The sequence below is a fragment of the Didymella exigua genome (assembly GCF_010094145.1).
Source record: "Didymella exigua CBS 183.55 unplaced genomic scaffold M421scaffold_7, whole genome shotgun sequence".
NCBI lineage: Eukaryota > Fungi > Ascomycota > Dothideomycetes > Pleosporales > Didymellaceae > Didymella > Didymella exigua.
Window position 1 is genome coordinate 889954 of NW_022984781.1, and position 27463 is coordinate 917416.

The following is a 27463-nucleotide window of genomic DNA, read 5'->3' on the forward strand; positions in this document are numbered from 1 at the left end:
AAGGGACGACGCGTACGCGCAAATACAAATGGCAATCGTTGCCTAAATCTCCAACTCTTTGATACTTGTTTGAACTGCGGTGTTTCATCATCTAGCACGGCCTTTTCTTTTCTCACCCCAGACATACTGATCGACAGTGCTTGTGGCTGGCTGCCACACGGTCATTTGGCCACCGATCCGCCTTCACACCCAACAGGGCCGGCATGTAACGTACCCCTGGACCCTGCAGCGATCAAGTCGCCCAAGACTACTTCCCGGTGAGATGCATTCTTCAGCTGGGTATTTCCCCGTACACCAATCGGAGCTCGGCCATGGAAGCGTTGAATCACAAAGCGAACTCATACACACTACACAGTCTCCTCTCCGGACGCGGCTTGCCTGCAGAGGGCCAGAGAGACTCGCCTATTGCGCCTCGTGATCGATACGAGGGCGCTGAGGTTATCTTAACGCACGCGGAGTGAGGTGGAATAAGTACCTATGTGTGGGTGAGGCCCGATGCAGGTACGCACCGCCATAGTGCAACGCGGCAGCACGCGATTCTTCTTCCTCCGAGATCATCATGGACCTTTTGCCAATTCTCGCCGGACACCATGACTACAACTCCAACTCTGTTCACGACCATGACTGTGGGTGGGTGCACAAGCGTCCGCAGAGCGACCCGCAGTTAAATTACTCGTGCGTACCGCAACATCTCTAAGCTGCTCAACAATTGTAAGAGCTGCCGAGGTTCAGATGGGAAAGCTTGATGAAGCACTACTGCTAGCTTTTCATGGTCGGAACTTATTTCACCTTATTTGTGTAATGTGTAGAGCTGCCCGACGCGATTATGCGGGTCATCGTCCGGTGCGGACCCGGCTCTAAAGGTGTTGCCGAAGATGGAAGGATTAAGAGGTTCAAATGGACGTCGACAGTGTGCACACTCGCCGTCATGTTCCTCCCGATGGTCGAGTCGAAGCGCCGGCCTTGTCTCCGGAAGTGAAGAGTCCAGTCGACACACGCTCGGTGTCAATGGCTGAGCACTCTCCATATCCTATGCGTTGTAGGAGTCCGACAACGCTGTACCTTGAACAGTTAAGGGGGATCACATTTAGAGGGAAAGGTTCCGTTATCGGTTTCTCGAAGATGGGTAATGCGTAGAAGAATACGATTGACTCGATGCAGCTAGCCACTCCTCAAGTGGTTCTTCGCGAGAGTGACGTCAACGTCATTCTTCTTTCTATAGAACGACTTTTGGTCTGATTGACAGTCACCATTTCAATAGAATTTCGACTCTATCGCTTTCGAGAAATTTGGATGGTAGCGCAATGTTGTCGCGATACACGCGTGTCGAAGTGTACGTGCAGCGGCTCGGAAGCGTGTCGGCTGCGCCCTACGCAGATCCAGCGGCCGTGTCGTTCACACGGTCGGACAACCGTACGGAAGTACAGCATCAACTTTCGAATCACCATAGAACTAACTCGCACTTCTGTATTAAGCATTAAACCTGAGTGGCTGTGATAAAACATTTGCCAGTGTATAGTTCGTTGGAGGTAGAATGTCGGTTCACATCCACCAAGACAAACAAAAGCGAGTCTTCAAATAATCTCTGCATGACCACTGTAGTCACCACCCACTTCATTACCACCTCCTCAGTCACCGACCGACTGTTCAAATCAACATCAAGTCTATCGCACCTTAGCTTCGCACTACCTCCATCATCTGTCAACTTCAGATTCATCAGAATGGGACAGCGTGGATCCAAGATGCACAACAAAGAGCCACAACACGCAAGTCCTCACAGTGGGCATTCATACGGCTATTTAATTCCATCACATCACGACCAGTACGCCGCGGAGCAATACAGGGAAGAGCACAAGAAGCAGCGGCAGAAGAGGAAGCGCAGTCGAAAGAACGGTATCATCGCTGCAACGGCAGGTGCGGCATAACAAGACATATTGTTCGACGGAGGAAGAGCAAATGTGATATCATGTTGCTCGACCAATCTCAAGTTTTTGACAGCCTTATGATCATTCGCTACCATCCAGCCTCCCAGTCTTACACCCGTAACGCACCCGATGATAGACAAAGTCGTCATTCTTTCGGCACAGCGAAGCCTCGGCAAGCATCAGTCGGTGCAAACAAGCCCCGAATTGGAGGCCTTGTGACCTATCTCAGGCCACCCATTCGCCAGCCACAATAGCTCAACGAGGATCGATGTGCAGCGGGACGGGACAAATAATAGCGAGCACTGCCTGTAGAGTCCTGGAAACAACACTGCATGGCGATTTGGGGTGTGCTTCGTGGTGGCTTTGTCTGTTGCCGCCTGCTGTTCTCCAAGTGGCATGTGGTCAAGCCATCGTAGTGATATATACCTCTGCGGGGAACTGTACAGGCTCTGCTGGCTTGCATTCGGAGAACCTAAAAGCCCTCTTCGATCTTCCATAGAAATCCAAATCCTTCCACATGACACGAGAAGCATCGTCTGAAACCCCACAAACAACCTCCAAAACCCCCTCCGAACATATTGAAGCGGCACCGCGCCGAGACATTGTACAACACCTCAAGGATCTCGACGAGCAAGCGAAAATCAACGACTCCGAGAGACAAGCCAGGATCGAAAAGGGCAAGAATAGGCGAACGTACGGACTCGGACGATTCGCCATGTTCTTGTTAGGTGGAGGCCACAGCTGATCAAATTCTACCGGGAGTCGCAATGAGGATGCTCGAAGGCTGGCAGACGGTCTGGTGATGCTGTACCAGATACTGCAGGTGTCATCACTGTACGGGTTTGAAGTTAGTGTAAGTGATATACAGTTTATAGATGGCGTTGTTTGGGGAGCACTCTGGTTGTTCGACGGACTTATGCTCACAAAGACTCTGAAGGACCACCAGAACGAATGACTTTTGGGAGTAGTTTCAAATTATAGGTTATTGTAATATCTCGATGGCTTCGAAGTCTACAGAACGCTTCATGCGCACACACTACTTGTCAGGAACGTTCAAGTAAGCGAGGCTCCGCCGAATACGGGGGTGGTCACTCCAGATGGTGCCGCCCTGATTCACAGACACAGCTGGGTGCAACACTGGCTATGAGTACCTGAGGTTCACCGTGACAGTGGCCATTACGTGTGATACTGAAGCAAGCACGAAGCGAGTCGTAGACTTCCACACCAAAATCCAACGACCAATCGATTCAAGAGCAGATGTGACTCAAAGTAGCATCTTCGGCTCTGTAAGAAGTCCTGCATATATGACGTGACCAGATCCTGCGCTCACGACATTCGCAAGGGAAAGCACAATCGTGAAAGAGGCCGTCAAGCAAAGGTCTTTCACACGTTCACATAGCCTGCTACCGAACTCCTCTAATGCATCTTCGCTACGCTGTTCACCATGCACAGCATTCGCCACTCGATCTAGCAATGATGTATTTGCGAACAAGAAACGCCTTCCGCGCTGAAAGGAAAACAAGGGCTGAAGATAAATGCAACGAGCGTGCGATGCAAAGGCCACACAGCAATTTATCGCCTGATAAATGTCTTGGATATATAGCAGAAAGTCGTAAATGTGTCGAAGTTACCAGAGAGGATGTTGATACAGCGAATACAAGAAGGAAGACAACGATTGAGCTGCAAATCGTCCGAATCGAAGATATGCCCAGGCTAAATTTGACGATCGAGCCTTGCCCTTGACCCCAGCTACTGACCGGACCATTGGCCAGGGTACGCTCCGTACGGAGCCTGGGGACCTGGAAAGTACTGCGTTTGGGTTGACATTTGGTCGACTGAAAATAAACCCTCCGCCCACTCGTCGTTCTGGTAGAAATATAGCTCATTGTTGTTGTTGATTGATTTATTGCCCTCTCTGTCTAGTTCCATCAACCGTTGAGGGTTATACGAAACGTTGCCTTGACCGTGGTTTGGCCCGGAAGCCTGGGCGTAAGGTGCCTGGACACCATAGTGGGGCACGGGCTGAGGGAAGCCAGATGTTGTGCCGGTATAAGCGTAAGTTCCGTCATATTGAGGGAAGTGGCCAGGATACGGCTGCGATGAATGTGATTGCTGCGGCGCCAGCGATGTAGGCGGACTGTACGGTAGCCGCGTACCATTAGATGGCTGATTGCTGTTGTTCGACTGTTCGGCCTGCACTGGAGTGGCTGTAGTACTAGGGTTGACTGGTGTGAACGTGGACTGGGTTGATGTAGCGGCCGAATTGCTTCTGCGTGGCTCGTCTGGCTCAGATTTGAAAGACGCGACAGGACCTTGTGCCAACACAGATTCCGACAGATCTTCTTCATGCTCTAACCTGCTGTAGGGCTTGTCGATGGGATATGTCAAATCATCCTGGTCATGCTCGAGGCTTCCAAATTGTTTGTGGGCCCTTTCGAATTTTGCAGCGTACTCGTTCAGGCCGCCATCATTCTCGCTGAATGTGCTGATAGGAGTTCCTCCCGAGTTCCTCCACTCCCTTAGTCTGTCGGTGTAAGTGGAAGCGACGGTCGCCAGTCCCCTTGACATTATGTTCACAACCCTGAACTTTCTCTTCATGCTGTCCAAGACCTGATTAGTGACGTCCCAAGCATTCGGCTCAAGCTTGGAGTCCAAAGCTCGCGAGGGGTCCATCTTGGGGACATGATGACAATAAGAAGCTGCATCAGTCAGCCTTGGTCAAACAAGACCATAGATTTCACTTACCGCACCACGCCGCCTTGTACACTGCATGTCCGACAAAGGGTGACTCTACGACCAAGTCCCTCTCCTTGAAAGATCGAAGAATGCTGACAAAGTCTTTTACATACTCGAAGCATTCTTTAGCCTTGTCCACCCAATAATCTGGCTGATCATCGGGCACTGGCTCAGTCACCAAGGGTGCATCCATTGGGCCTTGCGGCTTCTGTAGCCTGAAGCCATAGGTTGGTAGATATTCGGGATAAAGGTATGCCGTAGAAAGCTGGAGGACGGCGTGGATGAGATAGTATGTCCTTGAAGTAGTGGAGGGTGTTTCGTAAACATGGTTCTCCGTGTTAATCGATGTGAGCTGAAGCTCATCTGGTAAGTCTTCTTTGATTTCCATCAAGCGTTTGTCAAGTTGGTAATACGTCGTTTCCGGATTCCATGGTCCGATCTCTGGCTTTTCCGATCTGCCACAGTTAGCGATATATCTCTCGTGACGGTCGACGTTCTCCACACGTACCGTCTGCCTCCATTGTTGGACCACTCATTCACATCGGCGAAGTGATCCAAAGCATAGATCCAGCGACCGAACACACCGTCGTCACGGTGGTCCTCCCATTCGATCCGTGCAGGATCATGCCCACAATTGCGTTGCAGGGCTTCGTCATGTATCTCCATGCGCCGCTTCGCGTAGTCCTCATCAGTCTCCCCAAACAGTCTAGTCCTAACCGCCCGACCAGAAATGAAATTCTTGTCGCTGCATGGAATTTGCAGAGCACGCAGATCCTTCACTTGTATAACTCTAGGACGTCCCTTTCCCACACTTAGAATGCGGTCGAGAATGAAGCAACTCCAAAATGTGCGACGCTGCGATTCTTGTTGGATAAATCGGTCGCGTTTCGAGGCCGGATCGTCTCCTGAGGGTCGCTCTTCGGCGTCCTCGTCGTACGCATATTTGTGCACCCCAGCGAAAGCGATTGCTTGTCGGATCATCATGTAGCCAGGTATGCTGTGACATGCAGCCCACGCGTGATATCCAAGCATGAGAAGCGCCTGGATCTGTTGCATGGCTGCCTCACCTTGTCTGCTCCAAGTATTATCCAGGTATTTGAGTGCGGCCACCGCATAGAACTCGGCAGTATCGTAAGGACTGCCAGTCTGTGCTACAAGCTCAGGATGGAATGGAGATGTCTGTGTCAGGAATGCCAGCACCAATGCGGGATCGTGAGTGCGTTGGCCCAGAAGAGCACGTCCCTTTTCCGAGGACGGGACAGGCGGGAATCTTTGAAGAGGACCTAGGAAGTTCCTCTTGTGCAAGAATGGGAACTCCATTGAGTAGTGTCTCTCGTGGATAGCCCAAAGCTCGTCCCAAAGTTTCGGTGTCAGTAGGTCGGATTCGAGAGCATCTTCCGGAGTTCCCAGACGGCCTTTACCGCGGAAGGGGGGTCCTACTGTAGGCACGATAGGCCTTTTGCGCTTCTTCGGAGGGGCCTGTTTGATCGTCAGTACGAAGTCACTACATAACGGTATAATGTGACGGAGCAGTCTTTATCCTGTGTACCGAATGACCATGCGCACATTATCTTCGATTATGCTCAGAAAGATCTCAGTGGTAAATGAGAAGAATACGTTTCCACATACCTCTTCGCCAGCCGTCGTCGCTGTACTTTCACGTCGTTGAGAATGACTGGCTGCTGGCGCCGGCGGCGGATACGTGCATTCTTTCTTACTCGTTGCGCACGATTTGCATGGCGCGAGATTACCATCACTCAAACGGATGCCGTTGTTGTCGCATTTGGTCTTGCTGCGGCGGCATGCACAGCAAGCGATTGACGATCGCATCCTCGTCGTTTCTTGTCGTCTACCTTTGGCTTCTGCTGCACTATCAGTGTTGGCATTGAGAAACCCTGGTGTCTGCAGTGGAGAGCCAGAAGCTCCCACTGTCGAAGGTGTTGCTTGTGTCACTGGCGATTGCTGTACAGACGGCGACGGCGGTATGTGTTGAACATTGAATGTGTTCAAGATCTGACGCTCAGCACCGTTCGCCCTCGGCGACCGTGCGCCTGCGGCGCTGGGAGCCGTGAAGCCGTTAATTTTGACGGTAGTTTGCTAGAAACACCGGGCTGAGAGTGCGAACTCTGGACGAGGTCTGGATGTTGGCGCGCCTCGTCTCTGACGAACAGCCTCGCGCTTAATGTTCAGGACATGAGATGCGGGGAGCTGAGCCGAAACGTGCGGGCGGGGAAGAATTTGCGAAAATATGCAAGGGCTGTGCTGTGTCGCGACGTCTCCCTCTGCTGCTGACGTGTGTGCTGATTGATACCTGAATGTGTGTAATTGCTGTGAGGACTAGGAAGGCCTGCTGCCGGGTGGTCGTTCGGTATTAACGTCGCGCTTCCCTTCGGTCCATAGGCTGGAGCTTTGGCACTAGGACTCCTTGCATCAACAGGCACCCGAGCTGCTTGGGCCGCCGGTACCTTTCTACCGCAAGAAATGATAAATCGATGTCATTTGCCGTGCGACCGTACGCACGTCAGAAATCGCTTTCTTCGCTCTCGCTAAGCCAGCCTTGACTAATGTCTCCTGGTCACCAGGAAGAAGGCTCATGCAAACAGCGCCTTCAAACTCTGGGCTTCAACCCAACCCCCAGAGCCAGGGTTGCGTTGCTAGCGGGACCACATGTGGGCCGGCCAGAGGAATCGCTTGCTCCGGATTTCCCCTATCCCGCGGTTTTTCTGAACAGAAGGACGTTTTCGACATGTCACTCTCGAGGGAAGACGCTGACACGTGGGTGCGATTGCGTGCAGCGACAAGGTGCCACCGCTGGATGGCGCACGTAGCGCGCCGAGTCTCTTCGATCAATCAAGTCATCCGCTTTCCAGTCAGCCGCATCTTGCTTCACCGACCACAACGATCGAGATGATCATCTGATCACGTCCTCAGAAATTTCCCAGAGCAAGTATTGCGCGAGTGCTCGACAACACACCTTGCGTCTCTCTCCTTGTCCGCAGGCCTGATGCGGGGCCAGTCAGCGGTGGTATGGTCGGGCCAGGATCCGCAAAGATTCTGTGCGTGTCCGTTACTCGATTAAGACAGCTGTGCATGATCGCTACTACCTCGCAGGGAAGGTGGCTTTGCTGGCGTACGCAATTATTTTCGATGGCAGAAAGAAAGATCTCTCTCGTTGGCGCCCGATGCTGATTCAACCGGGCACATTACAGACAACTGGAGCCGATCTGATCATTCGCAACGGAGCGTCTTTTCTCAGGGCTCTCGCCAAGGATATGAGATAGCTGCAGGATGAATCCTTTGCCTGCTCGCGATAGGTCAGCCAGTCGCACACAGCCCGTTTAAATGCTCAGTCGATCGATGTGCTTATCTGCATGTAATGCACTGCAACTAACCCAAATCACATTATTGTGTCCGGTGTTGTATGGCATTGGCAACGGCATTTGCGACCCTGACATAAGTTGTCAATAATCGCATTGTGTAGGATCACCATCCTGTCTTTCGATTTGTCCACCCCGGTCAGGAACAGCAGCACGTCGATAAAGTCTGGACCAGACTTAGTGTTCCAATACCTATGACAGGCCTGAAGAAGGCTCTCGTTGTGCTACCTCGAAACCCTGAAAGCTCTCCACTAACTTACTTAGCCGTACGCACCTAACCTATATTCCGGATGAGATGCAGGCGGGGCATCCATTCTTAAGGCTAGAGGGGATCGGCTACCAGGGAAGCGAGACGACAGGTGACAGGTGTGCGCGCTAAGAGCGCGAATGCCTTGTAGCTGTGGCGTTGCAGGAACCCTTTTAGGCGACGAGAGGGTGGGTACGTAAACGGTCGTTTCATGAAATGCTGCAGATGCATGCAGGCAGTCAAAAAGGTACCAAATTTTGGCTAGTGTTGGTACGATTGCGCAATGTAAACAAAACTGTGGGAGAAAGGGAAGTTGCTCGCTGTCAAGATCGGGTGCAGACAAAGAGAGGCGCCAAACGGCCACTGAAGCAGAACAATCGGTCACCATGGTGCCCGTCTTAGAACTAGTAGTGCGCAAATGATTGTTTCATCTATCCTGTAACTCGTGGTGAATCATCGTTTCCAAACACCTCAACTACCGCTCACTGCCATCTTTTCGAGCACCACATCGCTCGCTCATCATTTCTATGTTCCGCTACTCGTGAAGCCGACCAACACCTCCCGCCAACGATGGCCTGCTTGTAGCGCGCTGGCTCCAGACTTGCTCCGCTAATGATGCATTACAACTGTTGCTTTCGAAGAACGAAGAAAAAGAAGGTTCACAGTCCCAACAAATTCCACCCCCACGATTGCAGCTATGAGTTCGGGTGCTGCACGCAACCCGCGCCATCTTGAGTTCTTCGACCAGTCGCGAAAGTGACGCACTGCGAAATAAGCCTAGGGTATCCGAAGGAAAGCAAACATGCTTAATTGAAATCAGCGGAATAGGAGAAGCCCCTAAACTCTTCTTGCATTGCTTGAGACAAAACAGATTGCACAGGCGTAAGAACCGGCGTTACGCTTGTGAATTCTGTATCGAAATTGCTCGTATCTGTGGCGCTGGTAATTGTTGGGACGAATGGCGGCGCGACACGCTTGTGGTAGATGTCATCCCAATTGATGTTCCTAAAGAAGGCGTGAGACATGATCTCCTGCGCGTCGGTGGGACCTGATCCAAGTCGTAGCTCGGGCTCGCGAGTGAGCAGCTTTTGGAGAATCGAGACGGAATCGCGAGGCATGTGAATGGGGTAAAGAGGCTCGTCGGCAAGAATGGCGTCGTAGATCTCGTCCTCATCTTCACCACGGAAAGGCGACTGCTGGAGAAGCATCTGGTAGATCAGAACACCGAATGCCCACCAATCGACCGCACGGCCGTACTTCTTGTCGAGCAGAATCTATGATGCGTTAGTCAAAGGACTTTCTCCACAATGCAACATAACTTACTTCAGGTGCCATGAACTCAGGCGTACCGCAGAAGGTGCTGGTTGTCGAGCCGTACCACATCTCTTCCTTGCAGAGACCGTAATCGGCAATCTTGATGTGTCCATCCAATGTGAGCAGGATGTTGTCAAGCTTCAGATCACGGTAAATGACACCATTCTCGTGGAAGTACTTCAAGGCAAGACAGACCTCAGCTGCATAGAACCTAAAGTATTGTTAGCAACGATACTGACAGCATCTGTCGAGGTGACTTACTGGGCCCGCTTGGTACCGAATTGACCCCTCTGAATGTGCAACATCAGATCACCACCACTGATGTACTCCATGACGAAATAGACACGAGTTTCTGTCTGGAAACAGGCGTGCAGATTAAGCAAGAACGGGTGTCTCTCCTTGTTCGCAATCAAGAACACTCTCTTCTCAGAGCGCGTGCTCTCAACCTCGTCGTTCTCGATGATGAATTCCTTCTTCAAGACCTTGATGGCATACAACTGCTTTGTGCTCTTGGTCTCCGCAAGCATGACCTTACCGAAGTTACCCTTTCCAAGAACCGCAAGGAAATTGAAGTGATCCAATCCTATCCTCCTGCCGGTGCCTTGTGTGTTGGCCGGTGGAGTGACCTTGTTCTCGGGAGCCTTGGTCAAAGCTGATGCCGGCTGTTGCTGTTGCTGTTGCTGCTGTTGCTGTTGCTGCTGTTGCTGCGGGCGGGGATCCTTCGCCGGGGGTTGAGGTTGCTGCTGTGGAGGCGCAGCCTGTGGAGGCTGAGGGTGTGCGTACGACTGATTGTTGCCGTACTGCGCTCCTGACTGAGGAGAATACGGTGGCTGTTGTCGCTTATCGACATCTGCGTAATGTTGTGGGTTGTATGTGGCTTGTTGCGGGAGAGGCTGCGGCGTACGTTGATCCTGTGGGTATCCACTGCCAGGTTTAGCAGAGGGCTGGTAGTCTGCCTGGGAACGTCTATAATCAGAAGCCGCGTTGGCCACCGGAGGTTTCGACATCACAGCGGCAGCGGCGGCAATCGCGGACTGCGAGGACTGCGTTCGTCCTGAGGAAGGTCGTTGAGAAGAGGTGGGTGACGTAGGCGCAGTTGAGCCACCTGAGGAGTAAGAGGTGCGCGCAGCACCAGAAGCCTGGGATGATGGTGCATACGATTGCGTTCGTTGATTGCCAGGTGGTGCAATGCTTTCGTTCTTGCCGTACGAGTACCTATCGGTCTGCGGTGGTTCTTGGCCAGGCTGTGGGGGCTGCGTTGGAGGCAACGGTTTCTGCGGTTGACGCAGTGTTCGATTCGTCATTGTCGAGCCAGAAGCCGATTGTCCTTTTCTGGTCTTCTTAATCTCCATAAGAATCTGGTTGGCAGTCTCCATCGACATGCCGCAAAAGTCGGGTACGAAGTGCACACAATGAGCGTGGCAAGTAAGACCACATTCTGCAGATGATTAGTGTCGACATGTAAAGAGTGCCTCCAAAACATACCTGCACACTTCTTGGTCTGTTTCCGTCCCAGCGGTAGGACATAACCGCAGTGGCAGCACCAATTGGCTCCCATATTGGAAAAGGTTTCGAAACGATGAGGAATGCGATGGTTCAGCTTGGCTTCGTCTGGATCGGTTTCGGCATTCGATTGCGTGATGCACTTAGTGACCACCTTAGGGTAACACTTCTTGTGACACGTGTAGTTGCAATCAGTACACTGCATACCCGCAGAGTACTTCAAAAAGTCGCCGCAAAGAGCGCAGCGCATGATGTTGTAGAACTGCTGCTGCACGAATTTGTGTCCGTACTGTTCGACAACATCTTCCTTGCGCTGACGGACAGCACCCTTTCGACCGAGACCGACATCGAATGGAGTCTTGTTCTGTGTGTGCTTTGCGAACGCCATCGTGAGGTGAATACGGCCAACAGGTTCCAGCGAAAACCAGTCATCGATTGTGATGGGTCCTGTCTGGGGTTGCCCGGCTCCCGCAGGTCTCATACCGCCCGGCCCGGTACCAGCTCCTCCAGCAGGATTCTGTCCTGGAGGTGGCTGGAATTGAAGATCTGGCTGAATGCCTGCGTGGCCTCCCATCTTGTCTGCAGCAACCCATCCAGAGGTTTGCAGCTCGGTCTCAATCTTCTTTCGACGCATCTCCTCAGCAATGTCTGAGATGCGCACCCAGAGCATACCAATGGGCAGTGCGTGGTCACCGGTCTTGTCGTATACCGTGATCTCAATCTCGTTCGCCTTGTCAATGTCGAATTCATGTCTTTCTTCGATCCAGCGATCGTTCCTCGAGGGCTTGGTGCGTCCTTTGATAGTGTCTTCGACTTTGATGTTGATGAAGGTCTCGGGTCCTCGACTAAAGCGACCGGTAGCTGCGTGGTCAACATCGGCGACTGCGTGAATTGTCAGGGAGAGGTGACCGCTGAGAGGCTTTCTCTGGCTAGGTACGCTCAAGCTATCGTCTACAAACATGTCAGCGAAGATTATGTGCATGTTGCCAGGAGCTTACCATCGCCGTCGTCTGCGCCATCGATGTCAACGTGCAGGTCCTCATAGCGCTTGAGGGAGTGCTTCAGCAATTGAATCTTCTGGTTACTCTCGATGCGCTTGGTCTCGGCGTCCTGCTTGCTCCTGCGGTCTCCCTCCATCTGGTAGAGGCGCACCATCTTCTCGATGCCATCCTTGTACTGCTTCTCGACACTCAGCTTGAACTCCAGCTGCGACAACATGAGCTGGATGCGGGGTCCCAGGTGCTGCGTGTCATAGCGGATAAGGTCTGTAATGCGTCAGTGTACGGTTCGTAGAGAATCAACAGTGCTCATACCCAATTTGCTGTAGTTGGGCCTCTTGCTCGGCGCGCCAGGTGCTGGCGAGGCGTATGGGGCACGTGGTGGCATGAGCCCTGTGCCGCCGCCAAGAGCCTGCTGCCCGCTGTAGCCTCCCTGCTCGTTCGGCATGTAGCCATTCCAGCCGTCTTTGGGGGGAGGAGTCAGCGGATTATCTCCCTTGCGGATGCTAGACCCACCGGGCTGCTGCAGGCTCATGTTCTCTACGCCTGCGGCGGTGCGCTGCACGCTCAGGTCGCGCAGCTTCGACTCAAAGTACTCGATGTTGCGGCGGCCGTCCTTGATTTGCCCGTCCAGGCGCGACAGCACGGCCGGGTTGTTGGTCGACTGGCGCATGGCATTGGCGGCGTTGATCAGGGCTCGCTCCCGGTCAATCTTGCGCTGCACATTGGCAACGGTCTCGTCAACGCTGGACATGGCGGCGGCGGCTCTCTATTCGGCGGGGAGGGCGGTGCTGCGTCTCTCCGCCGACGGGGGCGGCGAGGGGTGGTGGTGCCTGGCGCTGGCCGGCGTGTGTGCTTGATGCTTGGAGCCCAAACAGGCGCCGGTGGTGCAGTGTGACGCTGTGCGCGGAAGGAGCCGCGTCGTGGAGCGCAGAGCAAAGAATATGGGGGGCTCGACGTTGCTGGGGTTGCCGGTTCTAGCAATGACGGTAGTGGGCGGAGATGTCGTCAAAAGGCACTGTCTCTTAGTGCTGGCGCGTGAACTGAGAGTGGCTGTGGCGCCAAATTGTGGGTCGTCAGTCGTCAGTCGTCCCTGATGCCAGAGCCCGCAGTTGATGCCTGACTGACGCTCGCCCCTTTTCTGACGCGGAGAGGCGCTGCAGGGGAAGTGGACAGTGAAGGGCTCGCCTGGCAGGAAGGCGGGAGCGCGGAAACGCAGCAGGTGTTGGTAGTGGGGCCAATACAGCGGCGGGGTGTCAATCGTGTCAATCAAAACAACTACGAAAGCCTTTGTGGCGCAGGCGCGGGACCCTTATCCCCAACAGTTGATGAGATTGAAATACCGGTAGGAGGGAGAATCCCAAGAAGTTCTGAGACGAACAGGTCTTGTTGTTGACAGGACGCTTATCATGCCACGCCGAACGTCATCGTTGATTGGGCCAAGTGTGAGAGTATATGGCATGTACGACACGATATGATCGCTCGAGGCTGATTTCCAAAGCGTGACGGTTCCTCTCGTATCCAATTTTGTGCCACCATCTGAAACCTCAACGTGCACAGCATTCCTGGGGGACTTCATCCCACGATTTATACGCGTGATGGCCCAGGCAGGTGTTGTTGTCCGTTCAAAGCCAAGCTGAATGTCTACGTCTGAGCTTATCCTGAGGGACTACCCTTCAGTGAGCACTCGAGTCCAGTCAAACTTCCTCCACCCTTTCCTCCATCTCTCCGGCCTGCGATCACCCTTAACCCATCGGCCTTGTCTCTTCTGGACCTCAATGCCTATGTCCAGCATTCCTCCCAGAACTTCTCGTGCAAAGAGGTCGGCACGTGGCCATTGGCGTTCGTCCTCCACGATGTGACCCATTCCTCCATCGAGCTCAAACCACACGTGGAAGTACGGCATCTCCTTCGCTAGACTCTTGCGGAAAGCTTGCTTGCCGAGGTTTGACTTGGAAGCCTTCAATGTGTCGATAATAGGCTTGTGCTGGCTCCACTCGTTGTCCGAAGTGAGGATGGCCTCGCGGAAAAAGGCGGGAGCCGTCTCGCCAAGCTCAAAGGGAATAGGTACCGCATTCATAGCGGCGTGCAATTTACGACCAGGATTGGCAGCGTTCTCGTAAAAAAGAACATCGCGGCCCTGATCGTGGTACATGCGAGTAAGTGACTTCATGAAGTTGCGAATCTCTTCCCATTCATCGTCGTCGCACTCAAGCAGATTGGTACGATGCTGGATGGGCACTATGACCGCACCGCCGTCGCTGATTTCTGGCTCAGTGGGCAGTGTAAGGAAAGTGCGCGTCCCCAGAGATATTATAGGGGCGATCGGAGGTTGGGGAGGCGATTTGTCTTCGTGGTGACAAAGTGGACACGAATCGAGAATGCGGTTCGTCTTTCGGTAGTCCTGGATCGCAGCGTTGCGGAGGTTGATGGATGATTTGGGGGCGCGAGCAGCAAGTCTTGTAGCGTTCTCGTCCATGTAATCAAGGTCGTTCTGTCTTGCGTCAGCACAAGTGTTATGATCAGGAGTCTAGCAGCACTCACGTCGAACTTGACATCCTTGCCAATCTTCTCAGCAAGAAGCTGGCCCTCATTCTGGCCCTTCGTGCGTCGTTCTTGTCGGACCATGTCCTCGATGGTCATATCCTCGTTCTCCTTGACCAGTCCTCGCTCAACACCGCGTTTGTTCTCGAGCGAAATGACTTCACCCTGTCGACCTCCAGCCAGCATTCGATTGTCCATGGCATTCAACACGACTACGTCGCGGTCTGTGCTGCCGGTAGAACCCGCAATCGCTGCGTTGTACTCGGCCTCGAGCCTTGCTGCATCTGGCGACTTCCTCAGCTTTGCCTTCATCATCTGAGCTTTGAGCTTGTTCAGGTCTGTCTGACTGAGCGCGATAATTCTCGTTGTAGATCGAGGATCCGATACTGCCTGGCCTTGAGGCATGTCTTCCATCTCGTCATCCTCTCGAGAAGAACGGTGGATGCCTGCCTTCAGCCTGCGCTCCTCGTGCAACTCTCCTGAAGGCTTCTCTTTACCAACATAGTCTTTGCCGTACATGTTCCGCCTGTCCAGCTCAATCTCCTCCTCTCGTGCTTCGTCGAAGTCGCGCAAATCGCCGTACTTTTGCAACGCTACTTCCTCGACTGATCGGCCTGTCTCTTTGGCGTCTCTGTAGATGCCTTTGAGCTTTGTCATGCGCCATTGTGCGCCCGAGTCTCCAAATGTGTAGTCGACCTCTCTCTGCGCTGGTTCCTCGGTCGCTATTCCTTCGTCTTTATCGAGGTCGGCGAGATGGTGGTTCAACTCAGCCTTGTGGATTTTCAGGGCGTGTTGCTTCTCTGCGGAGGCTGCAACGTATGTTGTTTTCTCTTCCCTCTTCTTTCTCTGGACATAGTCTATATCCATAGTTGATGGCGCCTGCATCCAATCGTCTCGCTGCACGTTTGCACCTGTTGCTTTCTCAATCTGTTCGTCCAGCAGCTCATCATCGTGAGGGACGTAGTCTTTCTCCTGGGGCACCTCGTCGCCAGAAGACTCATCTTCCTTGTATTGATGCGACTTGCGCTTTCGAGTCATGCGATCTTCGTCGTCGCTGGAGGGAAATTGGCTTCGTCTGTCGTTGTGCTTTCGGTGTGATCGGTCATCGTACTTGTCGTTGCGCTCTCGCTCCTTCCGCTTTCGCTGCGAGTGCTCTGCAGATGTATCTCGATGGTGTCGCGACCGCTTGTCTCGGTGGTGCACGTCTCGATCTCGGTCATCGCGGTGATGGCGCGAGGAGTGGTGCTTGCCCGAGCGGTGGTGCCTGTCTCGACTGCGACTTCTGTCGCGCTTCTTCCTGTCTTCCTTGACCTTGCTCGCTGCAAGCTCCTTTTCAAAGTCCTCCAAACCCATCGTCAAGACAAGATCTAGACGTGTTGGTGGATCGCTGCGTGCTGGTGAAAGGGTCCACGAATGACGAGAGTTTGGCAGCTAGGATTGACATCACCGGCGCGCCTGCCCTAGCGCGTCCGCCCCGCTAAGAATTTCACGACAGCAGCATTACTTCGTATTTCATACACGCTCCACTTTGACCAACAATACGCTCCTTTACGTGTTCGACAGACAACTACTAAAGCACACAGCGCTCGACTGTGCAACCCCTCGACTTCGCCACATACTCCCAGACGTCAGCACCATGGCGCCCACACAAGATCCAGAGAGCTCGACAGCCACGAGCAGCGCGCCTGCAAGCTCAGAGCAACCAGTCGCTATTGTCTGCGTAGGCATGGCTGGTTCTGGCAAGACTACCTTCATGCAACGCCTCGTATCTCATATCTATACGCACCCCGACCCTACGTCAAAAGAGCCTGCCGTCTCGAAGACGGCACCAACCCCACCGTACATCATCAACCTTGACCCTGCCGTCCACCACATTCCCTTCACGCCGAACATCGATATTCGTGACAGCGTCAACTACAAGGAGGTCATGAAACAGTTCAATCTTGGGCCCAACGGCGGCATCTTGACCAGCCTGAATCTGTTCAGCACCAAGATCGACCAGGTGATTGGACTGCTGGAGAAGAGGACACAGGCTCCGGCACCGGTACCAGAGCCCAAGCAGACAACTGTCGAGTTCATGACCAACAGTGGGAAAGAGAAGCAGGCAGCCGCGCCTGCGCAACAGCCGCAAGTCAAACACATCTTGGTAGACACACCGGGCCAGATCGAGGTCTTTGTCTGGTCAGCAAGTGGAGAGATCTTGCTGTCTAGTTTGGCAAGCACATTTCCTACCGTTGTTGCATATGTTATTGACACGCCACGAACCACAAGCACCAGCACTTTCATGTCGAACATGCTGTACGCCTGCTCGATCCTGTACAAGACGAAGCTGCCCATGATACTGGTCTTCAACAAGACAGACGCACAGGACGCTAAGTTCGCCAAGGAGTGGATGACAGACTTCGAAGCGTTCCAGGCTGCGCTGCGCAACGAGGAAGAGGGCGGCACATTTGGTGGTGACGGCGTCACTGGCGGAAGTGGATACATGAGCAGTCTGCTCAACAGCATGTCCCTCGTTTTGGAGGAGTTTTACAAGCACTTGAGTGTTGTTGGCGTCAGCTCCATGACAGGCGACGGCATGGACGACTTCTTCAAAGGTATTCAGGAGAAGAAGGCGGAGTTCGAACGCGACTACAAGCCAGAATTGGAGCGAAGGAGAGCCGAGCGTGAGCAAGAGAAAGAAGCATCCCGACAGCGCGAGCTTGGCAAGCTCATGAAGGACATGAAGGTCAGCGCTACAGGTGCTAAGCCGAAGAAGGCACCACGAAAAGAAGAGCCTGAGACAGTAAGCGATGCAGAAGATATGGATGACGATGATGACGAGCACCCCGTGGACGATTTTGACGACGATTTCGACTCGGAGGAAGACGCCATGGACCCAGAAAGCAACCTGAAGGCACGGTACTCACAAGCTCTGAGAGACAGCGGCGCGCCCTCAGGCGAAGACATGAGCTTCGCAAAGTATGTGCAGACAGCCAAGTTCACCTGAGTGGTCTTGTTCGAGGCATCAACCTGCCCCCCGCAATCATCGACAGCAGCAAAGACCAGCCCAACCCGTTCCGAGAGACTGACTCTCGAACCTCGATGCCCCAGCAATCCACGATGACCCAATAATTCATACAGCCCCCAACATTCCCCGATCTCGCCTCCAAAATCCCGGTTCAAGTCGGAAGTCACCGCATGTCCACGGTGGCGAGAACGCTCAAACACACACACGTACACACACACGGATACTTGCATCCACGCAGATAACCCACGTGGTGCCAAAGTCAGCTCCGTCCCCATTTACTTGCACCCGCGTCGCCAGCACATCTCCACCACTTCGCAACATGTCCTCAGAGCCCAGTGTGTAAGCTCGCGCAGCTGCTGCTTGCCATGGCGGGACTTTCCATTCCCCCAACTGGGAATGTGTCTCGATCACTGCGCCGGGAAGATCGTAGTCGTAAGCGGGACGGCACGAAGTAAGAATGACAAGTGTTCTGGTCGCGTTGCACGGTGCACGCAGGGCAGTCAATACAGACGCAGGACGAAAATTGATGCAGGGATGGGTATGTGTAGTTGTCAATGTCAGTGTCAGACCTGGCGCTGTGCCAGCGGTGTTATATTTCCGTACCATGGACATGCAGCCATGTGTGATGTCAATCAGAGTGTTGGTGGCTGCTCAGCGTTCAAGTGCTTGTACAATAAGTGAACATTATGTCTTCTGGACTCCGAAGTGCACTAATTGATATGGTCAGTGAGGACATCAACAACCTCGTCCAGTACCCCCATTGCCGCCGTCACGACAACACTTTCCTACCTTCTCACCACTCCACGACATCGCTCGCCAGAGCCCCACGAACCCTTCCTGTGTGCCATCACACAAACCTGTCGTGGTCCTCAGAAGCGAGCGCACACACATGTAGTCCGACGCCACCCTCCAGCTCATGGGATGCTTACTTTCCCTCCACGTTGTGTCACGGAGGCTGATACATGGACTCTCGTCTAGCCCTCGCGGAGCGCGGTGACACCGCATCTGCACACCACCCGAACGAAACCCCCTTGACAGGCCCTGTGGCATGCACGAAAGTCCCTTGACAGGAGCGACAGTTACGGCTGCCCGTTGCAGCAGGCATCTCTGCGTGACATCGCATGGCTGGCGGGCCTGCACGACAGGCCGCACGGTGGTAGGTGCATCAGGACCTGGATGTCAAGAGAGGAGTGACAGGTCGCCTAGACTCGTTCGTGGATATTTTGGTACTTGCGAACGAGTTGTGAGTTGCTTTGGTGTGTGTTCTGTGGTTCGTGCCGCGAGTCATGATTGTTGAGGTGCACATGTGGGGAGTGAGCTGTGGACTGCAGGTGCGAGATGACATGTGCTGATTTGGACCAGGTATATGAGGAGTGTAGATCATATCCTCTCGGAAGGTTCTTGATATTTTTGGCGCGTGTGGTCTCTAGCGAACTTGCAAGAGGTTGTGACAGGGTCGCAATTCAATTGTGTTGTGTAGAACCACGAGGGTAGATAGGTACCCCGTCTGCTTCATGCATACTTGCCTGTCCAATGGCAACTCCAATAACTGTTGGGCTGTCAAATCTGTCGCTTTTTTTTCATCGCTCGTATCGCTCGTACGGGGAGTCGTCCCATAGTGCTCATCTCGAACCCCCCCCCCCCCCCATGAGACGTTTTCAGGAAGCGAGCGGCCGCGGTCACACGGTGCTAAACTGGCGCACGGGAAACGTGCGTAGTCTGAAGGGTTGAGACGGCACGACGTGGTACAGTAGATACCCGCATTTGTACGAGCTCACACATGGCTCTCATGCACAACTCGCTGCCCGCACGGGATGTCTGAGGGTGAGTCTGGCGTTCTGTTTCGAGCGAACAGAGCATTGACCGTCGGCTCTCCAACACCTCCACGATGACGACAAGCTGTCAGTCGAAGTGGTGTCCTCGTTTCTGTGACGATATCGAAATCCCCGAGATCAACATGGTATCATCAGCTTCTTCCGCATCAGCACCTGCACAGGCACCTGGTCTTCTCCATCGCTAATCTGCCATACCGACCATGGACCGGGGAAGCGGCAATAACATTGATGTGGTCACAAATCTGAAACTATGATCTGCGTTTCGCTCCCGATTGTTGCGTTCCCCCACATGCGCCCATGTACTGTCGTACTATTTCGAGATCTGCACGTAGATAAACGAGGAAGAGACGAGGTGTCACAACAGGCTGGCCACATTCAGTCAGGCGGGAGAAACAATAGATGACCACAGGAGTGGGTCAGGGCAGTCTCGTGTTGCGTGTGTTACTGCACTGGTGGACAAACGTTGGGTAATCAAGAGTGCGTGGCTGTCACTTTGCGCAACCAGAGCGTAGATTATTGTTTGAACAGAAAACGGATGGGTACTGCCAGAGCGTTGAACGGCAAGAGTCCATAAAAGAGAGCTTGGCGCATGAACATGGCTTGAAAGCCCGCCGATGTTGAGCCTACTGTGGTCGTGTGCATCTTCGAGCAATGGATGACCTGATGTTGCCTTTCAGGTGGAATGCCTGACGCAAGTCGGTCGGAATTCGCCATTTCTCCGGGGTCTTGATGCGAGGAAATGAGAGTTGCACCATCCGGTTTGCCGCGACAGGGAGATGGCTGCTCCGTAGCGAGACGCAGTGCTACCGCAAGACCCTGTCGGTGCTGGTGAGCCCTAGGGTCGTTCGGTCTGTGTTGTCCTTGCATGTGCGTGCCCGGCCTCGCCTCAACGCAGACACAGTTGGGCTTCGCTCTCGGGGAAGCGGTCTGGTGCGCTGCACGAATTGTAATCTCGATAACGGGAAGTGTAATTACGTTTCCATGGGCAGGTCAGCCGAAGAATATCAATCCATGGTTATTGGCGGTGTCGGTTGCGGTCGCACTTCTCACCTCGACGTCAACACTTGGCATGGAGCAGTTCGAGGAGGGGCAAGAGCTCTAGCTCAAGTATAGTTCTAACAGCGAATGATTTCTGGGGTGTATCTGCAGTTGTCCGCCTAATAATTGGTACACAGAAATTTGAGCAGCAGCAGGTATGTCTTGACAGCCGCTTTTGGTGCGTGGTATGTTGTCGCAGCGGCCGTTTAATCCTAGAACCAATGGCCACGAGCGGGATTTGCTCCTAGCTCGGTAGATCATGGCGGTGGTTGGTCTGGACTGCCGTCTGCAGGGTCTGCACATTAAGCGGCCGGAGCTGGCGCCAGCCATCTCACAACGTAAGGTTCGCGGATGTAGGTAGAATAACGTTGGGCACGGAGAGGGATTGGACGGAGCTGAAGGATATCCATGCTGCGCGTCCTTCTTTGTTCCAGCTCCGTGGAGAGTGAAGATCTCGTCGTGGGAAGGAATCGTTGGTTGGTGAGTTGGGACTGTGGACCCTGGAAATTATTGTTATCCTCATGCAAAGCCCGTAACCAATAGTTCCTATCAAAGTACCAAGGTTGCGTGCGGATATCATGACTTAGCGTGGACCGTATCCTTAAAAATCAGTTGTAGAGCTTGCAGCCGTCATTTATACGTGTACACTGTGTAGGGAATACGCATCATCATGGCCAAAGGAAAGCGGCTGCGGGCTGCTCCGTATGGAGGACAGTACCGTTGGAAAAAGTCTGTGCGCCGAGAACTATGATGCAGAGAGTGGAGAAAAGTGAGGCAGCAGCTGAGGCAATTGAGATGGCAATGATGTTTAGAGAATATTGATTTTTTAATCAGGTAGCAATGTACCGATGTAGCTAAAAACAATGTGCCCATTGTAACAACGGGCGGGGTATCCATGCTGCCTGTGATTCCGACCACCAGGCAGTCTCGTCGCAGATCGACTCCATATATTACTTCTCAGTGAAGATGAGTCTCGCGAACAACCAGACAAGTGGGCCAAAGCCGTAGCTTGGCCAAAGCCGTAATTTAGAGAAAGAAAATACATGATGGGGCGTCTGCAATAGACCTCTCACACCATTCATAGCCATGACGGCAATTGCGTCTATTCCTTACGTGGAAGGGTTTTGAACGCCGTGAAATTCGAAAGATGGCCTCCTACGCCGCGCTGAAGTGGCGATGGAAATGAAAACCAGACCGTGAACGCCAGAATACAAACAACAAGTTACTCGAACTTGCGCTTCTCACTGCTCGCCGCAATGGCAAGGGCATCAAGACCCGAAGAAGTACCAGTGTTGTACAGGTGGTTCATCGAGTACTGGGTGGGGTCAGGGTACGCGTGCGTAGAACGCTGTTCTTGGGTAGGGGAGTACTGCGCGTACTGGCCTGCGTCCTCCGCCGACGGCACCGCAGGGGCAATGAAGCCTGTGGGATGTGGGGTGATGTGAAGGACAGGATCAACGCTGTGGAGCTGCGCTTGCTCAGAGGACTGCATAGGGGACGCCCTTGGGCGCTTGGCGGCAGGCTTGGCCTTCTTGACGCCGTTGTCGCTGCATTTTGCACTGCGGCCGCTCTGGTGGGTGCGGCGGTGCTGCTCCATGTTGTCCTTGCGAGTGAAAGCTTTGTTGCACTCCGGGCAAAACGCGTCCTTCTTGCCGGTGTGCTTCTTCGCGTGGCGGGCTGCGTGTCCAGAGGTGGTGAAGTAGTCGCTGCAACCGAACTGCTTAGCCATGGGGCAAGGGTAGCTGTTCTTCTTTGGTCGAACGCTGGCAGGCGCAGGCGCAGGGGCCGAGATGTGCTGTTCAGACATCTGGGGGCTGTAGAAGACCTGGGGTTGGGCTTGGTAGGCCACCTGGTTGACAATGTGAGGGGCGTAGTTGGTGAAGGTATCCGACTTCATGTCGCTGTGCGGCATGGCGTTCATGTGCATGTTGTGTTGGCGCATGACAGCGCTCTGCATGGCAAAATAATGGTCCTGCGGAAAGCCGGGCGAAGGCATACCCTGCGACATGGAGTCGAAGGGTGCGAAGTCCGGAGTGATGGGCGAGGGTGTGTTCATGGTGGCTGAATCCGAGGAGTCGCTGCGGATCAGTCGCGGCGTTGGCGGGGAGCCAATTGGTGAGGATGTGTAGCTGGATGTGCGGGAGCGAAGGGAAGGAGTAATGGAGGGTAGGCGAACTAAAGTTGGTGCCTCAGGGCCGTCGTTTAACAATGACACGCGGCGTCCCGAAGAGTTCTTGCCGTCCATGTTTCTTTAAGTACCAGGCAAGGCACAGATCCGCGCCAGTGAAAGGAATGCGACCAGATTTGCAGTGTAATTTTGCGCCACACGTGAGGAGTGCAAAGGGCGATGTATGGTACAAATGCTTCTCAACGACGGTGGGGACTACCACACAGCTAAGCGCAGCAAATAAAAAAGCGTTGTGGTTTGGTGGTGAGGGGTTGGACAGTTGAATTGGGCTGTGATGATGCTGGGAATGAGGCAACTTTGGTAGAGAGAGGGACGTTGGAGAGTATTGAGGTCGAATGGGTGAGCTTACTGGGCGTTCGCTCCAGGGCGCGGGACAGCAGAGACAGATATAGGACGCAGAGCAGATTGGACCTAGCAGCAGCAGGGTACCTCGACAAGGATCAGCCGGAACTGAAAAAGTCGATGCAAAATCCCATCTTGACATGCAGGCCGTGCTAAACGCTAGCGCGCTGCAGCGCCTTGCAAGGATACTGGTGACGGCGATCTACCAGGGCCTAAGAGGAGTCCCGCCGCGCGCGGCCTGCACGTCCAGGGAGCGCCTGTCTTGCGAAAGCCATGGCAGGCGGCAGGGCACTCGACACTGCGCAGCAGGCTTCAGCGCGCGGGGACGAGCGACACGCTTGCCTACCGTTCGCAACACAGCAGCGAGTTAGTTCCGGCAGAGCAAAGGAGACGGCTGCGCGGGCAGTGTCGCTGGCAGCTCGCATCGCCCGACGGACGTCGGCCGCACTAGCAATGGTGGATATTCAGATCGAGATGAGAGCGCAACAGCATTCAGGGAACAGCATTTCAGGGAACTGGCAGCGCAGTCTGCGGGCGACGGGCAGGGCACCAATGAGGACCCACGCTGACCATCTGCCAGCTCACGCGCCCGCTGCCCCCGAGCACCGCTGTGCCAGATGGCCAGATGCGGCGCACGCAGGGCGCTCCGTTCACTGCAATAGCACCAAGTTGGCCGTCGCAACAAGCAGCGCACAGTGCCAAGCCAGCGACACACTGCTTACAGTCGCAAATGCGGAGTCGTCGAGGTTACGCAGAATGTGGTAACCCAAAGTCGCACCAGGCCGACCAGACCCAGGGCACCGCACGCATCTTCACAGTGGGCACGCTGCGGGTTGCCCGAGGGAGGTACAGGAGGCACGCGGGCGAACGTTGCGATGTCTGATGTAATGCAAGATCAGGGTCTTACACCCTGGTCGCTGCTCTCCGCGAATGGCAAGACGCTAGCCGGTGCACTTCCCTAGCCCATCGAGAATATGGGGAGCAATCGGAAAAACGACCAACGGCAGCGACGTCATGCTGCACCTTGGCTCCGTTCAGCCACATGAACCCTGTCGCACCCTGTCGCGTCTCTGTTCCGAGGGGTCCAGGCCTCTCTTCCACGCGCTTCTCAAACGTTGCGACAGAAGATGACCTCTAGGATCGAGATCGATTGTGCGATCGACACCCTTTTCGGGCCCTTTGACCCCATAGCAGCGCGTACCTCTGCCCACTGTCGAAGCCACACCGGTCCTTTTTGCTGTCTCATCTCCATTTGCAGACCCTTTTCTCCCCGTCGCGTGCGTTTCCAAGGCACGATGGCCAGGAACACGCCGAGAAGATGTTTCTGCCCTGCGTTTCCGAAGCTTCCGCCAGCCGCTTATAGACTAGTCCGCGACAGTGCAAAAGATGATGTCAGAGCATTCGCCAAATCATGGGCTGAGGAACATGTTCCAGGTTGCCGGACTTGCCGCTGAATCCTGACCTGCTGCTGAACGGCTGCTTGGCCCATTAGTCCCCGTAGCCCCCGTCAACAGCCCTCTCACCCACGCAGCCGACTTGCCAGTGACGCTGCTATTTGATCACTACCGTGCGATAACATACGGTACAAAACAGCCAGCCAAGCAAACAACACTGTGCTCAATACGGCAGTCATCTCCTGTCACCACAGCGATCGACTCGGCTGCCGAAGAGCCAAGTCAGCCTCAATTCCTGCTCGACGGCCCGCTAAGCAACTGTACAATCAAGGCGATACCAAGCGTCTCACGCCGTGCTGCGTCCCATCTCCAAAACGATCTGATTGCCCCACAGCATCTTTGGTCAACGCGGAGCATGCCGAAACAACACAAAGAGCGCCAGTCCCAGTGCAGTCGTCTCCATGCAGTTTCTCTCAAAGGCCATGCCATTCTCCATGTATCCACAACCATAGTCCCGCGGACCTGGTAACATCGGCTGATCGTATACTCATTACCTAGCTCAACGGAATGAGGCTCTGCGAGCGCTGGAAGTCCCTGTTTGCGCCCTGCCTTGGAACTCTGCCGGTTACAGGGCTGCCAATAGGTATTTGGCCACCACTTTCAACACGAAGAAGGCATCATGAGATCCTTCCACCGCAACTCAACAATTTGTGCTTGGATCACTTGCCGGGATTTCCCTACTACTTCCATACTCACAGGCCCCTCTTATGCTTGCGTCAAGTTCACCGATGACAGTTCTCACTGCCCGTCGTTGGTATAGCGTGCAATGCCGCGATTTATTGACGTTACGGAAGGACCGCTCCAAGTCATGCTGTTAACGCCAGGTGTTTGGGCAATTGCACTAACCGTTTCTATGAGAAGGTACAAAGTGACATATCGAATGACTGTGATGGCGCTCGTCTCATTGGTTGCCGGTATGGCTGCCACCTCCGCGACGCCCTCCGCGACGCCCTGCAGTAGTGGTGTTCTCCAAATTCTCTATCATTCTGGTACATTCAGAGAATTCAGACCTGCATTACCAGAACTCTTCTCTCCAATATACCTTAGCCACGGCTTCAAGCAACGCTAGCTCAAGCTCTTGAGACCATGCGGCTCAAACTCCGCTCGGTAGCTACTGAGAAGCTGCTTCAGTGCTTACACAGTATGCATCAGTCCTCGTCCTTGGCAACGCCCGCCCGTGCAAGACAGTCACTTGACCTTCTCCGGTATGGCAGCTTGTGAGGCTAAGCGGTATCATTGCTACGACTAGAGTTACTGGCACAGTTGTCAACAATCAATTAAGTGGGGCCCAGCGACCTCGGATTGACTTGATTGATTACCTACCTGTTCGAGCCCAGCAGTTACCTGCGTATGTTCAACTCCTACCTTGTTGGGTAAGCGCGTGGGTGTGAGGTCGAAACTGACTTGATTGTTGACAAGGCTGGTAACTTACTGGACAGCAGCCGACGACCTGAGTTTCCTTGAGCACGCAACAATGGCCGGCTCGGATAGCGCACACACGCGATCCCGAGCCGAACACTAGTCTCGCACTCTGCCTGATCTGCCAACTTCGCCTGAAAATTGGTCATTTATTCGACAACAAATCGACTTTCAGTTTGTCAGAAAGAGCGATCCGACCCGTCAAAGTGATGTCATAGATCGTGAGATTGATTGCGCGTGATTTTTGCCGAAATGGCCCTCAGCTTCATCAACAATAACGCTCGCTCACTTCTGCATGCAGAGTAATTCGACTGAGGCCTTGCTCTTATCGTTTGCCTGCTGTGACCGCTTTGACGTTTGCAGCAAGCGAAGTTTGGATAGCTAGGTACTACTGGAGTCGGGAAAACTTGGCCATCCAATCAATGATTTCGACGCGCAACGTCGTGCCATTCTCGCTGGAGACAGCTGCACGTCAGCTGCACGCTCAGAAAATGCCCCACACCTCACGGACCCTTACAGCCTAATCAGTCAAAGCCATTAATTAACAGGAATAACCTTTCAAGACAAGCTTCACAGCAGTAAGATCAGCCTCGAAACATGGCAGACATGACGAAGCTACCTGGCCTTCGTTTTTTTTTTAGCGGAGGGCCGACTGTTCAAAGTTTTACAGCATCTTTACATCATATTCGAGACGAGACTACTGCCACGCGAACAGCAACTTGAATTCTCATCAGATGCAGTTTGTCAGGCTCCAGACTCTATTAGCCACTTCCACCAGCATCGCAAGTCAATTTCAGCTCACGAGCACACTAGGTATGCCTCAGACGACAGATTCCAGAGCTTGAAAAGAGGGGTCATACAAAAGCCACCGCACGCTGCCGCCGCGCAGACGAATACAGGTCTCATTCGTTAGATCGAGCGCCAGTTTCATCGGTCTAAGCTTCATTGGGTATCTTCAAGATGACTAGGCAACGGCTGTCCACGCCGTAACCCAGGTCGTCCAGGGCATCCACTTCTCTGTTTGTGTGTTAGACGCCAAGTGCATCTTCCGATCTTCCGTACCACTCTTTTATCAAACTCCACGTGGATATGAACCGGGAAACTTCACCGGTTACGAGGAACTTCGGAGTATCTGGGTTCTGAATCCTTCTTGACGCCTCTCGGTGCTCTTTCCGATAGGAAATTGATGCCTGTCGCAACGCTCGCAACGAGCGCTCATTTCACTGCGGGAATTCGTTCGTGATCTTCGGCATTCTACTCTTCGAGTGTTTTTACTGACTTTGCGCTAGTCATTCATCCCAACGACACTTAGGCGTTAATTCGCTGTCCCCCATCCAGATATAATGACCTTAAGGTTGTTATCTGGACCCTGCGATTAAACGGCATTCAACACCGAGAAGGTGGGGAATTCCTCGTGCTCCCGGTCATTTCGATCATGATCCCGGTTTTCAACGCTTGCAAACGGTCCGATGCCACTGCAAGCTGCTCCATCTTGCGGATCAGCGCTGTGCAAAGGCACTTCTACATAGTAAT

The 27463-nt window shown here is 53.7% G+C and overlaps 7 protein-coding genes across 7 annotated transcripts; 2 read left to right on the plus strand and 5 right to left on the minus strand.

Annotated features, from left to right (window-relative positions):
- The first annotated feature begins 2404 nt into the window (after window positions 1-2404).
- Window positions 2405-2888, plus strand: M421DRAFT_418462 (uncharacterized protein). Its single transcript, XM_033591795.1, has 2 exons — window positions 2405-2778; window positions 2863-2888. Exon 1 carries the CDS (start codon window positions 2443-2445, stop codon window positions 2668-2670), a length of 228 nt encoding a protein of 75 aa, XP_033451223.1. The 5' UTR covers window positions 2405-2442; the 3' UTR covers window positions 2671-2778; window positions 2863-2888.
- A 786-nt stretch (window positions 2889-3674) lies between these two features.
- On the minus strand, window positions 3675-6635 carry M421DRAFT_57879 (uncharacterized protein; the record flags this gene model as incomplete). The annotated part of the gene is made up of 4 exons (XM_033595544.1): window positions 3675-4624; window positions 4671-5116; window positions 5170-6140; window positions 6291-6635. Coding segments are annotated over 4 exons (2712 nt in total), but the record flags the coding sequence as incomplete, so codon positions are not given.
- A 2486-nt stretch (window positions 6636-9121) lies between these two features.
- On the minus strand, window positions 9122-12230 carry M421DRAFT_363665 (uncharacterized protein). Its single transcript, XM_033589697.1, has 3 exons — window positions 11085-12230; window positions 9861-11037; window positions 9122-9810 (listed from the first exon to the last, which is right to left on the minus strand). Exons 1-3 carry the CDS (start codon window positions 12082-12084, stop codon window positions 9570-9572), a joined length of 2418 nt encoding a protein of 805 aa, XP_033451225.1. The 5' UTR covers window positions 12085-12230; the 3' UTR covers window positions 9122-9569.
- A 1539-nt stretch (window positions 12231-13769) lies between these two features.
- On the minus strand, window positions 13770-15997 carry M421DRAFT_57252 (cell cycle control protein cwf19; the record flags this gene model as incomplete). The annotated part of the gene is made up of 2 exons (XM_033595482.1): window positions 13770-14594; window positions 14645-15997. 2 exons carry the CDS (start codon window positions 15995-15997, stop codon window positions 13770-13772), a joined length of 2178 nt encoding a protein of 725 aa, XP_033451226.1.
- Window positions 15998-16331: 334 nt separating this feature from the next.
- On the plus strand, window positions 16332-17633 carry M421DRAFT_24841 (ATPase NPA3; the record flags this gene model as incomplete). The annotated part of the gene is made up of 1 exon (XM_033588580.1): window positions 16332-17633. A coding segment is annotated over one exon (1302 nt), but the record flags the coding sequence as incomplete, so codon positions are not given.
- A 107-nt stretch (window positions 17634-17740) lies between these two features.
- Window positions 17741-18484, minus strand: M421DRAFT_363702 (uncharacterized protein). Its single transcript, XM_033589698.1, has one exon. The coding sequence runs from the start codon at window positions 18264-18266 to the stop codon at window positions 17847-17849; it is 420 nt and encodes a 139-aa protein (XP_033451228.1). The 5' UTR covers window positions 18267-18484; the 3' UTR covers window positions 17741-17846.
- A 2825-nt stretch (window positions 18485-21309) lies between these two features.
- On the minus strand, window positions 21310-23119 carry M421DRAFT_418469 (uncharacterized protein). The gene has a single exon (XM_033591796.1). It carries the CDS (start codon window positions 22770-22772, stop codon window positions 21750-21752), a length of 1023 nt encoding a protein of 340 aa, XP_033451229.1. The 5' UTR covers window positions 22773-23119; the 3' UTR covers window positions 21310-21749.
- Between the last annotated feature and the right edge of the window lie 4344 nt (window positions 23120-27463).